General features: G+C 46.7%; 1 protein-coding gene across 6 annotated transcripts in view; it reads left to right on the top strand.

The window, feature by feature from the left end:
- SLC41A3 (solute carrier family 41 member 3) overlaps nt 1-13,502 on the top strand; it is a 68,903-nt gene that overhangs the window by 32,663 nt on the left and 22,738 nt on the right. For all 6 annotated transcript variants that reach the window (XM_021098942.1, XM_021098940.1, XM_021098938.1 and 3 more), the window contains one exon: nt 12,828-12,899. In XM_021098942.1, the coding sequence (XP_020954601.1) occupies nt 12,828-12,899 (72 nt within the window). The remainder of the gene's footprint in view (nt 1-12,827; nt 12,900-13,502) is intronic.

Genomic DNA, 13,502 nt, shown 5'->3' with positions numbered 1-13,502 from the left:
TTGAGGTCCCTCTGTCTCAGCTGATCTCTGCATCATTTAGGTGACTTTCCAGGGTGTGGGTTCCTTTCCTCTTTCTCAGCTCCCTTTAGGAGTGCTGGTCCCATCCTGATTCCTTCTCTCTCTCTCTTTTTTTTTGTTCTATCCAGTTTTGTGGAGGGTTTCTTGCCCTTTTTGGAGTTTTAAGATCATTTGTCAGTGTTCAGTAGCCTTTTGTCTCATGTGGAGGGAGACAAAAGGATTCTGTGAGAACCGTTCTACATGGAGATAGTTGTTTTGATGTGTTTGTGGGAGAAGGTGAGTACCACGTCTTAGTCCTCCACCATCTTGATCCTGTCTCCTATAATTTGAATAGCTTGAACAATTTAAAGTAAAGCCTGATGTCAAAAAGACAAATCAGTATTTAGAAATGCTTTTTCAGTAGCAGAACAAATGCAGAGCCTATAAAGGAAAGAAGATGGCCTTGTCTCATTTAAGTTGGAAGCTCTGTAACCAGTTTACAGAAGCTGGGGCTGCCGTAAGAAAGCACTGCAAACCAATTGGCTTAAACGGCAGCAGGGTGTGGTCTGTGGCCTTGCCTGTCAGTCAGAGATCAAGGTGTGGGCCCCAGGCCTCCCCCCAGCCCCTGCTGTTCCTGGCCTGCAGATGCATCGCTGACCTCTGTCTCTACTGTCACATGGCGCTCTGCCATCGTGCACCTCTGTGTCCATATGTCCCCTGGTTGTATCGGATTAGTGCCCAGCACACTCCAGTGTGGCCTCATGTAACCGATTACAACATCTCAAACCACCTTATTTCCAATTAAATTCACTTACTAAGGTCTTGGTGTTAGGACTTCTAATTCTGTTGGGGGCCACAACTCCACCCATAACCATTTCCTTGTACAAATTAACAGGGGAATGAATGACATAGGAAAAGTTATATAAAGTTGGCAGGGCTTTTGAATACTTTTTGCCAAGTATCTGAGCAGCTCTTTCCTATTAGGATGAAGACATCCCTTCCGTAGCAGCATGAACAAAGGATATGAATCAGAACCTCATGTTTCGGAGTTCCCGTCGTGCCTTAGTGGTTAACGACTGAGGTTGCGGGTTCGATCTCTGGCCTCACTCAGTGGGTTGGGGATCCAGCGTTGCCGTGAGCTGTGGTGTAGGTCGCAGACATGGCTTGGATCCCACATTGCTGTGACTGTGGTGTAGGCCAGTGGCTACAGCTCCAATTGGACCCCTAGCCTGGGAACCTCCATATGCCGCGAGTATGGCCCTAGAAAAGGCAAAAAGACAAAAACAAAAAACTCATGTTTGCAAATAAATGAGAATGTAAATTAATGTAGAAAACATACCAGCCACACTGTTCATCAGCTGATTCATTTTCTTTCTTTTCTTTTCTTTCTTTTTTTTTTTTGTCTTCGGACTAGGAACCTCATGGTTCCTAGTTGGATTCATTAACCACTGAGCCACGACGGGAACTCATGGATATTCACTTTCTGATGTAGTTTTACTGCATGTCTCGTGTCCACGGCTGGAAAGGGGTGGACGTGAGGATTCTCGGCACTTGTGGTGCATGTGTGATTTGGTCCACTCCTCCAGAAGGGTAGTGTGTGAAACTGTCAATATGTGTAAACCCTGCACCCCAGACATTCTGTTTCTGATGTACCCAGAGCTGTCAGCACAGCAGTAGTCCCCCACAGTGTTTTTTCTCCTCTTTATTTTGAATTAATTGTAGATGAACAGAAGCTTGCAGAAACAGTACAGGGGGGAACCTTTGCAGTTTGCCCAGAGTTCACATCTTAACTGCAACTGCAGCACGTCACGGAAACCAGGAACCTGACAGGGGCATAGCTTGTCACCATCACCACAGTGCAGACATGGACTGTCCTCGGACAGTACAGATGAAGCTATCGTGAACATTTGCGTACATGTATCTGTATAGAGAGTTTTCGTTTCTCTGGGATGTCAGGGAATGAGATGGCGGTAGTGGTTAGTGTTTAAAGAAACTGCCAGTACATTTTGTACATTCTCACCCGCAGTTTTTGAGATGTGTAATTTTTCTGCATCCTCGCCAATGTTTGGCGTTGCCGAAGTTCCCTTGTGGTGTAGCAGTTTAAAGATCCTGTGTTGTCACTACTGCGGCTCGGGTTGCTGCCAAGGCGCAAGTCTTATCCACGGCCAGGTTACTTCTGTGTGCCATGGGCATGATGAGAAAGAAAAAAATTTAGTATTGCCTAGTTTTTATTTTAGCTGTTGTAATAGATATGTCCTGATAAGCTCATCTTGGTCTTCATTTGCGTTTCCCTAATGACTGATAGTGGTTGACACTTTTTCATGTGCATGCTTGCCATTCACATATCTTTTTCAGTGAAGTGTCTGCTCGTAGCTTTTCCCATTTTTTAAGTACATTACTGCTTTTACTCTTGAGTTTTAAGAGTTCTTCTTTTTCATTTTTTAAATTTTTTGTGTGTAGTTGATTTACAATGCTGTGATCATTTCTGCTGTACAGTTACACATGTACACACATCTTTCAGATTCTTTTCCCACAGAGATGATCACAGAATATTGGGTAGCGTTCCCTGTGCTGCACAGCAGGTCTCCGTTAGCCAGTCATTCCATATGCCTCAGGGTGCATATTGCCAGTCCCAAACCCCAGTCTGTCCATCCCACCTGTCCCCTCTGGTAACCATGGGTCTGTTTTCTGTGAATCTGTGAATCTGTTTCTGTTCTGTAAATAAGGTCATTTGTATCCTTTTGTCAGCTTCCACGTGTAAGTGATAGCATGTTTCTATACAGTGAGTCTTCTGTCAGATATATGGTTTGCAAAAATATTCTCCCATTCTGTGGCTTGACTAGTCACCCCCTTTCTTTTAAGATATTTTGTCTGTTTAAAATAGATTTAAGTAGATATCTAAAGGTCTTTAAGATATTATAAGGTTTTTTAAGGTCTTTTAAGATATTTTAAAGGAAATTTTATTTTATCTATTTTTATTTTAACACCTGCACTCGCAGAATATGGAACTTTCTGGGCTGGGGATCCAATCCGAGCTGCAGCTGTGACCTACACCACAGCTTTGGCAATACTGGATCATTAACTCACTGTGCACAGCAGGAACTCTGATGTCTGTCTTTTTGTAATGGGCTTGTTTCACTGAGCATCACATCCTCAAGGTTCATCCATGTTGTGATGTCGTGGCAGGTGTCAGGATTTACTTCCTTTTTTTTTTTTGGCTTTGCCCATGGAATGTGGAAGTTCCCCAGCCAGGGACCAAACCTGTGCCACAGTAGTGACCTGAGCCACTGCAGTGACAACACTGGATCCTAAACCCACTGCACCACAAGGGAACTCCTTTTCTCCCTTGTTTTTTTTAATGTGGAAATATTCCATCGTCCAGATAAACAGAATTGTTTATCCGTTCATCTATCCATGGACATTTGGTCGCATCCACCTTTTGGTATTGCTCCTGCGGGAAGACGGGTGTTTAAATAGCTCTTTGAGGCCTTACTTTCTTTTGAGGGTACAACCAGAAGGGAAATTGCCAGATCATATGGCAATTCTGTTTTTAATTTTTTGAGGAACTTCCATACTGTTTTCCACTGGAGCTGTTTAGAAGGGAACAACCAGAAGGGAGATTGCCAGATCATATGGTAATTGATCTGGAGCTTTTAAATTCCCATCAACAATTACAAGTGTTCCAACTTGGAGTTCCCGTCGTGGCCCAGTGGTTAACGAATCCGACTAGGAACCATGAGGTTGCGGGTTCGGTCCCTGCCCTTGCTCAGTGGGTTAACCGATCCAGCATTGCTGTGAGCTGTGGTGTAGGTTGCAGATGTGGCTCGGATCCTGCGATGCTGTGGCTCTGGCGTAGGCCGGCGGCTACAGCTCCGATTTGACCCCTAGCCTGAGAACCTCCATATGCCGCGGGAGTGGCCCAAGAAATAGCAAAAAGACAAAAAACAAACAAACAAACAAGTGTTCCAATTTATCCACATCCTCCAGCACTTGTTATTTTTTATTGCTTTTGAAAACAGCAGACATCTTGATAGATGTGAGGTGGTATTTCACTGTAATACTGATTTTTATTTCCCTAATAATTTGTGATGTTGAACATCATTTGATGTGCTTTTTGCCATTTTAAAATTTTCTTGAAGAAATGTCTATTCAAGTCTTTTGCACATTTTTTGTTTTTATTTGTTTTTATAGTGAGTTTTTTTTCCGTCATAGCTGGTTTAGAGTGTTCAGTCAATTTTCTACTGTACAGCAAGGTGACCCAGTTACACATACAGGTATACATTCTTTTTTTCTCCCATTATCATGCTCCATCATAGTGACTAGATATAGTTCCCAGTGCTACACAGCAGGATCTCATTGCTTATTCATTCCAAAGGCAATAGTTTGCATCTATTAACCCCAAATTTCCTATCCATTCTTCCCCTCCCCCTCCCCCTTAGCAACCACAAGTCTGTTCTCCAAGTCCATGATTTTCTTTTCTATGGAAAGTTTCATTTGTGTGTATATTAGATTCCAGATATAAGTGATATCATATGGTATTTGTCTTTTTCTTTCTGACTTAGTTCACTTAGTATGAAAGTCTCTAGTTCCATCCACATTGCTGTGTGGCATTATTTGTTTGTTTTGTTTTATTTATCTTTTGCCTTTCCTAGGGCCGTACCTGTGGCATATGGAGGTTCCCAGGCTAGGGGTCTAATCAGAGCTGTAGCTGCCCATCTATGCCACAGCTACAGCAACGCCAGATCCGAGATGCATCTGCAACCTATACCACAGCTCATGGCAACACCAGGTCCTTAAGCCACTAAGCAAGGCCAGGGATCAAACCTGCAACCTCATGGTTCCTAGTCGGACTCGCTTCCGCTGTGCCACAATGGGAACTCCTATTTTGTTCTTTTTTTATGGCTGAGTAGTATTTCATTGTGTTTGTATACCACATCTTCTTACTCCAATCATCTGTCTATGGACATTTAGGTTGTTTCCATGTCTTGGCTATTGTGAACAGTGCTGCAATGAACATGTGGGTACATGTGTCTTTTTCAAGAAAAGTTGTGTCTGGATATATGCCCAAGAGTGGGATTGCTGGGTCATATGGTAGTTCTATATTTAAGTTTTCTAAGGTACCTCCATATTGCTTTCCAAAGTGGCTGTACCATTTTACATTCCCACCAACAGTGCAAGAGGATTCTTAATGGGGTTATTTGTTGGTTGTTGGGCTGTAGGAATTCTTTATATACTCTGGAACTCAATGTTTATCAGATTATGACTTGCCAGTATTTTCTCCTTTTCTGTTGGTTCTCTTTTCACTCTGATTGTGTCATTTGATGCACAAAATTTTTAATTTTAATGTAGTCCACCTTATCTATTTTTGTTACCTGTGCTTTTAGAGTTGTGTCCAAGAAATCATAACCAAATACAATGTCCTAAGATTTTCCTTCGTGTTTTTTTTCTGAGAAGTGTATAGTTTTAGCTTGAATGTTTATATCTTTGATCCATTGGATCATGTGGTATTAAGAAGAGCTTTAGTTTCATCCTTTTGCATGGGGCTATTTTCCCACCACCATTTGTTGTAAGGACTGTCCTTTCCCCAACTGAATTGTCTTGGCATGATTCCAAAAATTATTTGACCATATATGTTAGGGTTTATTTCTGGAGTCTCTGTTCTAATCCATTGGTCTCTGTGTCTTTATGTTTGTCCCACGCTGTTTTGATTACTGCAGCTTTGTAATAGGTTTTCAAACCAGGAAGTATGAGACCTCCAATTTTGTGGGTTTTTTTTTTTTTTTTTTTTTTTTTTTTTTGTCTTTTTGTCTTTTTGTCTTTTTGCCATTTCTAGGGCCGCTCCTGCAGCACATGGAGGTTCCCAGGCTAGGGGTCTAATCGGAGCCATAGCTGCCAGCCTACGCCAGAGCCACAGCAACGTGGGATCCGAGCCGCGTCTGCGACCCACACCACAGCTCATGGCAATGCCAGATCCTTAACCCACTGAGCAAGGCCAGGGATGGAACCTGCCACCTCATGGTTCCTAGTCGGATTCGTTAACCACTGAGTCACAATGGGAACTCCCCAGTTTTGTTTTGTTTTTTTTTAAAGATTGGGTTTTGGGCAAGGGGAGTCTCTTGAGATTCCATGTGAATTTTTTTTTTTGTCTTTTGTTCTTTTATTGCCCTTCCGTGGCATATGGAGGGGTCTGATCGGAGCTGTTGCTGCCAGCCTATACCAGAGCCACAGAAATGCCAGATCTGAGCTGCATCTGCGACCTGCACCACAGCTCATGGCAACGCCAGATCTTTAACCCACTGAGCAAGGCCAGGGATCGACCCCACAACCGCATGGTTCCTAGTTGGATTTGTTTCCACTGCACCATGATAGAAACTCCTCCATATGAATTTGTGTGTGTATGTGTGTCTTTTTTTTGCCATTTCTTGGGCTGCTCCCAGGCTAGGGGTTGAATCAGAGCTGTAGCCGCCGGCCTAGGCCAGAGCCACAGCAATGCAGGATCTGAGCCACATCTGCAACCTACATACACCACAGCTCACGGCAACACCAGATCCTTAACCCACTGAGCAAAGCCAGGGATCGAACCCTCAACTTCATGGTTCCTAATCGGGTTCGTTAACCACTGAGCCATGACGGGAACTCCCTCCATATGAATTTTTAAATAAAAAATTTTTCTATTTTGCCACTGGGTTTTTGTTAGGAATTGCATTAAACCTGTAGACTGCTTTCGGTAATACTGACATCTTAACAGTATTGTCTTCCAATCCATGAACGTAAGATGTCCTTCTATTTATTGATGTCTTTAAATTTTCTTTCAGTAACATTTTGGACATACAAGTCTTTCACCTCCTTTGTCAAGTTAATTCATAAGTGTTTTAGTCTTTTTGATGTTATAGTAAATGGAAATGAAATTGTTTAATGAGATTCCTTTTCAGATTGTCTGTTGTTAGTAAATAGATACACAAGTGGGTTTTGTTGTTTTTGTTGTTGATTTTGTATTCTATAACTTTGATGGATTGCTTTATTCAGTTTCTGTGCAATCTTAGGGATTTGTACATAAAAGATCATGTCATCTGCATAGAGAGATAGTTTTGCTTTTTTCTTTCCCCTTGTTTTTTTTTTGTTGTTGCTGTTCTTTTTTTGTTTTTGTTTGTTAGTTTTGCTTTTTAGGGCTGCACCCTCGGCATATGGAGGTTCCCAGGTTGAATGGGAGCTACAGCTGTTGGCCTACTCGACAGCCACATCTGCGACCTACACCACAGCTCACAGCAACACTGGATCCTTAACCCACTGAGCAAAGCCAGGGATCGAACCTGCAACCTCATGGTTCCTGGTTGGATTTGTTTCTGCTGTGCCACAATGGGAACTCCTTTTCTTTCATTTTGAATGCCTTTTATTTTTTCTTCTTGCCTAATTGCTTTAATTAGGACTTCCAAGACTGTGTCGAATAAAAGTGGTGAAAGTGAGTTTCCTTGATTTTTCTGATCTTAAAGGAAAAGTTTGTCTTTCACCCTAAGTATGACATTAGCTATGGGCTTTTGATACATAACTTTTATTATATTGGGCTGGTTTCCTTATATTCCTAGATCATTGAAAGTTTTTATTATGAAAAGTTGAATTTTGTCAGATGCTTTTTCTGCATCAATTGAGATGAACATGTGGTTTATTTTTCTTCATTTTTTAATGGAGTGTATTGCATTTATCAATTTTCATATGTTGAACCATCCTTGCTTTCCAGGACTAAGTCTCACTTGGTCACAGTGTATAATAATTTTAATGAGCTCTTGAATTCTATTTGCTAGTATTTTGTTAAGGACTTTTGTGTCAATATTCATAAGAGACATTACTCTATTGTTTTCTTGTAGTGTCTTTGTCTGGCTTTGGTATCCTGTGTCCTTTTCATTTGGTTCATGTGCGTCCTCCAGTGCCTGCTTCAGGTGAGGTGATGGCAGGTGGGCTGTGTGGACCCCAGCAGTGTGACGGGGCCTTCCCTCAGCCTCAGCTGGTCGGCCCAGCCGGCTGGAGGGGCCAGGTGTGCAGGCATTTCCCCTCAGCTGAGATAAGTGTTCAATGTCCTCTGTACCCCGTGTGGCCCATGGAAGCTGCATGTCTTTTTGAGCCTCATTTCTTTCAGGTAGTCTGTCTGTATGTTTGTTTTCTTTTTTGGCCACCCCCATGGCATATGGAAGTTTCCAGGCTGGGGATCAAATCCACACATCCACAGGGACCCAAGCTGCTGCAGTCAGATCCTTAACTCACTGTGCCACAGTGGGAACTCCAAATTTTTCAATCTAGAGACATGTCTATCCTCAGTTTTGTGAAAACGCTGTTTTGTGATTTCTGATACTTTGATTTGCACTAGTATTCCTCTCCAACTTCATGGTTTCCACACACCTTCTGGATCTGCCCCCTTTCCAGCTCTCTGTCCAGTTGTGCAGTCTTCTAGGAAAATACTTCTGCTTGATTTTCATTTCACGCATTCCCTCTTCATCTCTCTCAGCCACTGTGCCATCGAGTTCATCTAATGATGAGCTTTTGCTTGACTTTGTGTTTTATTTTGAATTCAGGGATCAGGTTTATGCTTTCCAGAATTTCAAGTCACCCTTCCTCTTATGAAAGTGCCGTCCTCTCAAATTAATTTACATGCTCCAGAGGTTCCCATTTTGGCTTTTGTGCCTCATTTGTTGAGTTTGATGTGTCTCTGTTATGATCATGGCCTTGGTGGATAGTGGTTCTTGGTTGTCAGAGCATCCTTCATTTCAGGTTTCCTCCCAGTCTGTGGATCTCCTTTGCTGAGGGAGGCAAACTCTGGGCAAGAGTCAGAGGGTGTCACCTGAAGGTATATACTGGTCATTTGTCTTACTGGGCTGGGGCCTCTCTGTCCTTCTTATGATGGCCACTCTGGGCACTTTGCTGCCTCTGCTTCACCAAGCACTCCACCATTGGCACAAGCCAGTCAGGCAAGAGAAGAGGCCATTTCTTCCTGAAGCCGCTGCCCTGCTTTCTGAGTCAAATGTCCTTCCAGGTTCCCTGCTGTCCCTTGTCCTCAGGGCCACCTCTGCTTCCATCTCTGGGCCTGGGTCCTTCTGTCAACCTAACTCATCTGCTCTCCATGCTCACAGATTTCCTCTTAATCTCTGTAATATTGTACATCCTGCTTGCTGTTGTTTTTTTTTTTTTTTTTTTGTCTTTGTTGTTGTTGTTGTTATTGTTGTTGTTGTTGCTATTTCTTGGGCCGCTCCCGCGGCATATGGAGGTTCCCAGGCTAGGGGTCAAATCGGAGCTGTAGCCACCGGCCTACGCCAGAGCCACAGCAACGCGGGATCCGAGCCTTGTCTGCAATCTACACCACAGCTCACGGCAACGCCGGATCGTTAACCCACCGAGCAAGGGCAGGGACTGAACCCGCAACCTCATGGTTCCTAGTCGGATTCGTTAACCACTGTGCCACGACGGGAACTCCTGATGGTTGTTTTTAAAAGCCATCTCCTCAGTGCTGTAATGGACCCTGTGATACTGGATTGGAGTCAGAGATATCAGTATAAACTCATGTTTACTTTAGTGTGTTAGCAGAGATCCACCATAATAAATATGAGTGGGAGCACAGATGGGTTAGGAAACATACATACATTCTCTAGCTCCATATCCACTAAGAGAACCCGGAAGCAGTGACACCCCAGTAACGCTAGGCACGCCTCCTGCCCTGATCTCATTTCTAAATCCTATTCTCCAGTAAAAAGAATGGTGTCCTTAAAAAATGGCTCATTCTAGGAGTTCCCGTCGTGGCACAGTGGTTAACGAATCCGACTAGGAACCATGAGGTTGCGGGTTCGGTCCCTGCCCTTGCTCGGTGGGTTAACGATCCGGCGTTGCCGTGAGCTGTGGTGTAGGTTGCAGACGCGGCTCGGATCCCGCGTTGCTGTGGCTCTGGTGTAGGCCAGTGGCTATAGCTCCGATTCAACCCCTAGCCTGGGAACCTCCATATGCCGCGGGAGCGGCCCAAGAAATAGCAACAACAATAACAACAACAACAAAAAGACAAAAGACCAAAAAAAAAAAAAAAAAAAAGGCTCATTCTAGAGCTGAGGCAGGGGAGATACAAGATGGGCTTTGGAGTATCTGCTAATGCCAGGAAGTACAGAACTGCTTAAAAGCAGGGTGTGGCATGTTAGAAAGAAGCAGAACCAATCTGAAAGGGCTGCCGGTGCCCACAGCTGGAACAAATTTAGACTCAAGGTAAATAGTAAGAGGAGTTCCCTTCATGGCTCTGTGGAAACGAACCCGACTAGCATCCATGAGGACACAGATTCAATCCCTGGCCTCGCTCAGTGGATTAAGGATCCGCATTGCTGTGAGCTGTGGTGTAGGCTGGCGGCTACAGCTCTGATTAGATCCCTAGCCTGGGAACCTCCATATGCCGTGGGTGTGGCCCTAAAAAGACAAAAAAATAAAAAATAAGAAAGTAAATAGTAAGAGTATTATCTTATAACCTCTAGAATAGCTCTCCACGAGTCCATATGTACTGTAAGTAAATGATTCCATCTGTTAAAAAGAGAGAGAGTTCCTGTTGTGGCTCAGCAGGTTAGGGACCCGACATTGTCTCTATGAAGATGCAGGTTCAATCCCTGGCCCTGCCTGGTGAGTTAGGGATCCAGTGTTACTGTGGCTTTGGTATGGGCTGGCAGCTCCAGCTCCAATTCAACCCCTACCCCGGGAACTTCCATATGCCACAGGTGTAATAAAAAGAAAAAACAATTTTTTAATACAAGGAGAGAGAAGGGACAGCTCTGTGTTAGAGGAAGAATTTAGATTGATGAGTGAAGAAAGAACGAAGGAAATGCAGCTTCACCATTAAGACAGTAAACTGGTAGTTGCTGTGGGTGAAATCCTCTGGTGGGTTCATGGGTAAAACTTTAAGAAGGAATAAATAGGGTCTTTGCAAAGCTTCACGTACCCCCCCTAATCTTTGAGACTCGCGGGGTAGTTTCAGACAAGGTCCTCAAGGCTCTGACTGCCACCTATGAGGAGCCAGCGCTCATCTCCCCTTCCCTTGGGTGTGGGCCAGCCTGGGGGCTCCAATCGAGGGGCAGGGGCCTCTGCATGAGGACACGGCTCCTCACCTCTGCTGTCTCTTCCCCGAACGCCCACCCTCAGTGCCACCGTGGGGAGGCAGCAGGCAGACCCTGTGGAAGGACCCCCTCTACAGAACACTGACCAGTGCCCCTCAAGGGCATCCAGGACCAAGCCAGTGGGCGAGCCAGGCTTACCTCCTGGCACAGAGAAAGGACAGTGGTGGGAAATGGCCTGGACACGTGCTGTCACTAGCTGGTGGAGCTGAGCCAGTGTTAGCATCGCAGTTGGATAGCCGTGCGGTGGTTCTGTAAGGTGTTAACGTCTGGAGAAGCTGAGTGAAGGGTGAAGTGGAAACTTTTAACTCTGGAACTCTCGCAAAGTCAGAATTATTTCAAAATAAAGAGTCACGTGTTGTCCCACCCCACCCTCCACCCTGGGGGAGAAGACAGAGCAGGGCTGTCCCTTCTGATCCAGTATTTTTCTTGTTATTGGAAAAACATATAGAGTAACAGAGTAATGACAGAGTAATTTTTGCCATGAAGTCACATGGCGTCCTTGGGAAGCTGTAGCCTGGCTCCCAGACTGGAGTGGCCCCAGGCCATGGGCAGCAAGCCTCCAAGGCGGCGGCAGCAGCAGGACATGATGGTCACTCAGGCCTGGGGGCCAGGAGGGTGGACCCGGAACCTGGCCTGCGGCTGAAGGAGAGCCGTGCAACTGAGCTGCCGTCGGGCGGGGACCCAGCCACTGCCCAGCAGGGAGGAAGGCACACGCACACCCCAACCTCCCTGGCCCACCAGTGCCTTTCCGTGGCTCCTGTTGGCCAGAACTGGCCAGAGCCCATGGGCATGGGGACTGTGAATGCAGCCAGTGGGGGTGAGCATTCTCAAGGAAGGGGGGCCTTGCCAGTTGGCACCAGGGGTCATGGGCCTGTGGCAGCACCTGCCTAATGGATGGGCTCAGTGCCGCGTCCCAGTGGGAATCTCCCGAGAACATGGCGGTGGGGGGCAGGCAGAGGAGGGATGAGCCCCTGGCCTTGGGTGGCCCCACGTAGCCCTGTTCCACCTGCACCCCAGCTCCTGTGAGGACACCCAAGGCAGGAGTCAGACCACCTGGGTTAGGCAGATTGGCCAGGGGCTCTGTAGCAGTACATGGTGTGCCCAGGCGCCCATCGTGCCAAAGACAGAAAGCCCCCCCCCCGCCCCACCTTATTTGTAGGGAGAAGAGTAACGAACTCAGTAGAGGAGCTGGGAAAACGCCCTGAAACCTTTTCTATCTGCGCCTTGAATTTCGCCGGCCAAGGCTGTGACGTTAGGAGCAACCTGTGTTTCTAAAGGAGAGGCCTTGTTGCTAGCCTTGCTTTTGATCCTAGGAGAAGCAGGACTGGCACGCTTCTGCAACAGGGTGGTGTGCAGAGGAGCCATGGGGCGGCTGGTGGTCATTTGGGATGTGACTCGCTGGCGGAGGAAAGAGTGAATGAGGCCAGAGGCCAGGCTGAGGACACAGGCCGGCGCCCCACATGCACAGGCTGGACGGCTGCATGTTGAGGGTGTTGGTGACATGCGTGCCTGGGTGTGCTTGCACACTTGGGAGGGGAGCTGGTCCCTGACACTGGCTGACTCCAGTTCCAGAAGCTGGTAGAATAATGATTCCTTCTGTCGTCGGTGAAGTGGTATTCGCTGAACTCTCCTGAGGTCCGCCAGGAAGGCTGACGGCTGTGGGCCCAGCCCCACTCACCCTTTGCCCTTCCCTCTCCATCCTAGGCCAACACTGGACAGATGGATGACCCCCGGGAGCAGCACAGAACCATCAGCAGTAACCTCGCCCTCACTCAGGTGACCCTCCCTTCTGCCCCGTAAATGCTTCTGGTTCATCTCAAACATAGACCCCCTCCTGACCCTGGGAGTCAGGGTCCCACAGAGCTGGAGGCTGGGAAGACTGGCTGAGTGTCACAGCCTGTGGCCACACAGCCCGGACCCGGATCAGGCTGGAGGCAGACCCATCACTTACCAGCAGGCTGTGACGCTCACCAGTCTTCCCAGCCTCTTCGAGGGAAGGGGTCCTTTCTTCTCGTGTGGGCTTACCTTGGGCGAGGCTCACAGACTCCCTCCACCCCACCTCCCGCCCTTCCATGGAGGGGGGCTCCTTTCTTCTCACGTGGGCTCCAGAGCCCATTTCTGGCTGTCTATGGGGCACCCCAGACCCTCCTCATCACCTCCCCACACACACACCTCAGCTCAGCCTAGTGCTGGCTCTGGAGTCTACCAGCTGAGGGATGTCAGACAGGCCTCCTAACCCGTCAGATGGGTGTCGTGGGGGTGTGGCACCCGGGATTCATGGCAGCTGTGTGCAGGGAGCAGTCCCCTCCTGTGACCCTAGGCCTCTTCCTGACTGGTCACCTGAGGACCCTCCTCTGAGCCATCTGGACCCCAGCCCTG

This window comes from Sus scrofa, chromosome 7 (genome assembly GCF_000003025.6).
Source record: "Sus scrofa isolate TJ Tabasco breed Duroc chromosome 7, Sscrofa11.1, whole genome shotgun sequence".
In the NCBI taxonomy this organism is placed as follows: Eukaryota; Metazoa; Chordata; class Mammalia; order Artiodactyla; family Suidae; genus Sus; species Sus scrofa.
This window is presented reverse-complemented; position numbering and strand designations above follow the sequence as displayed.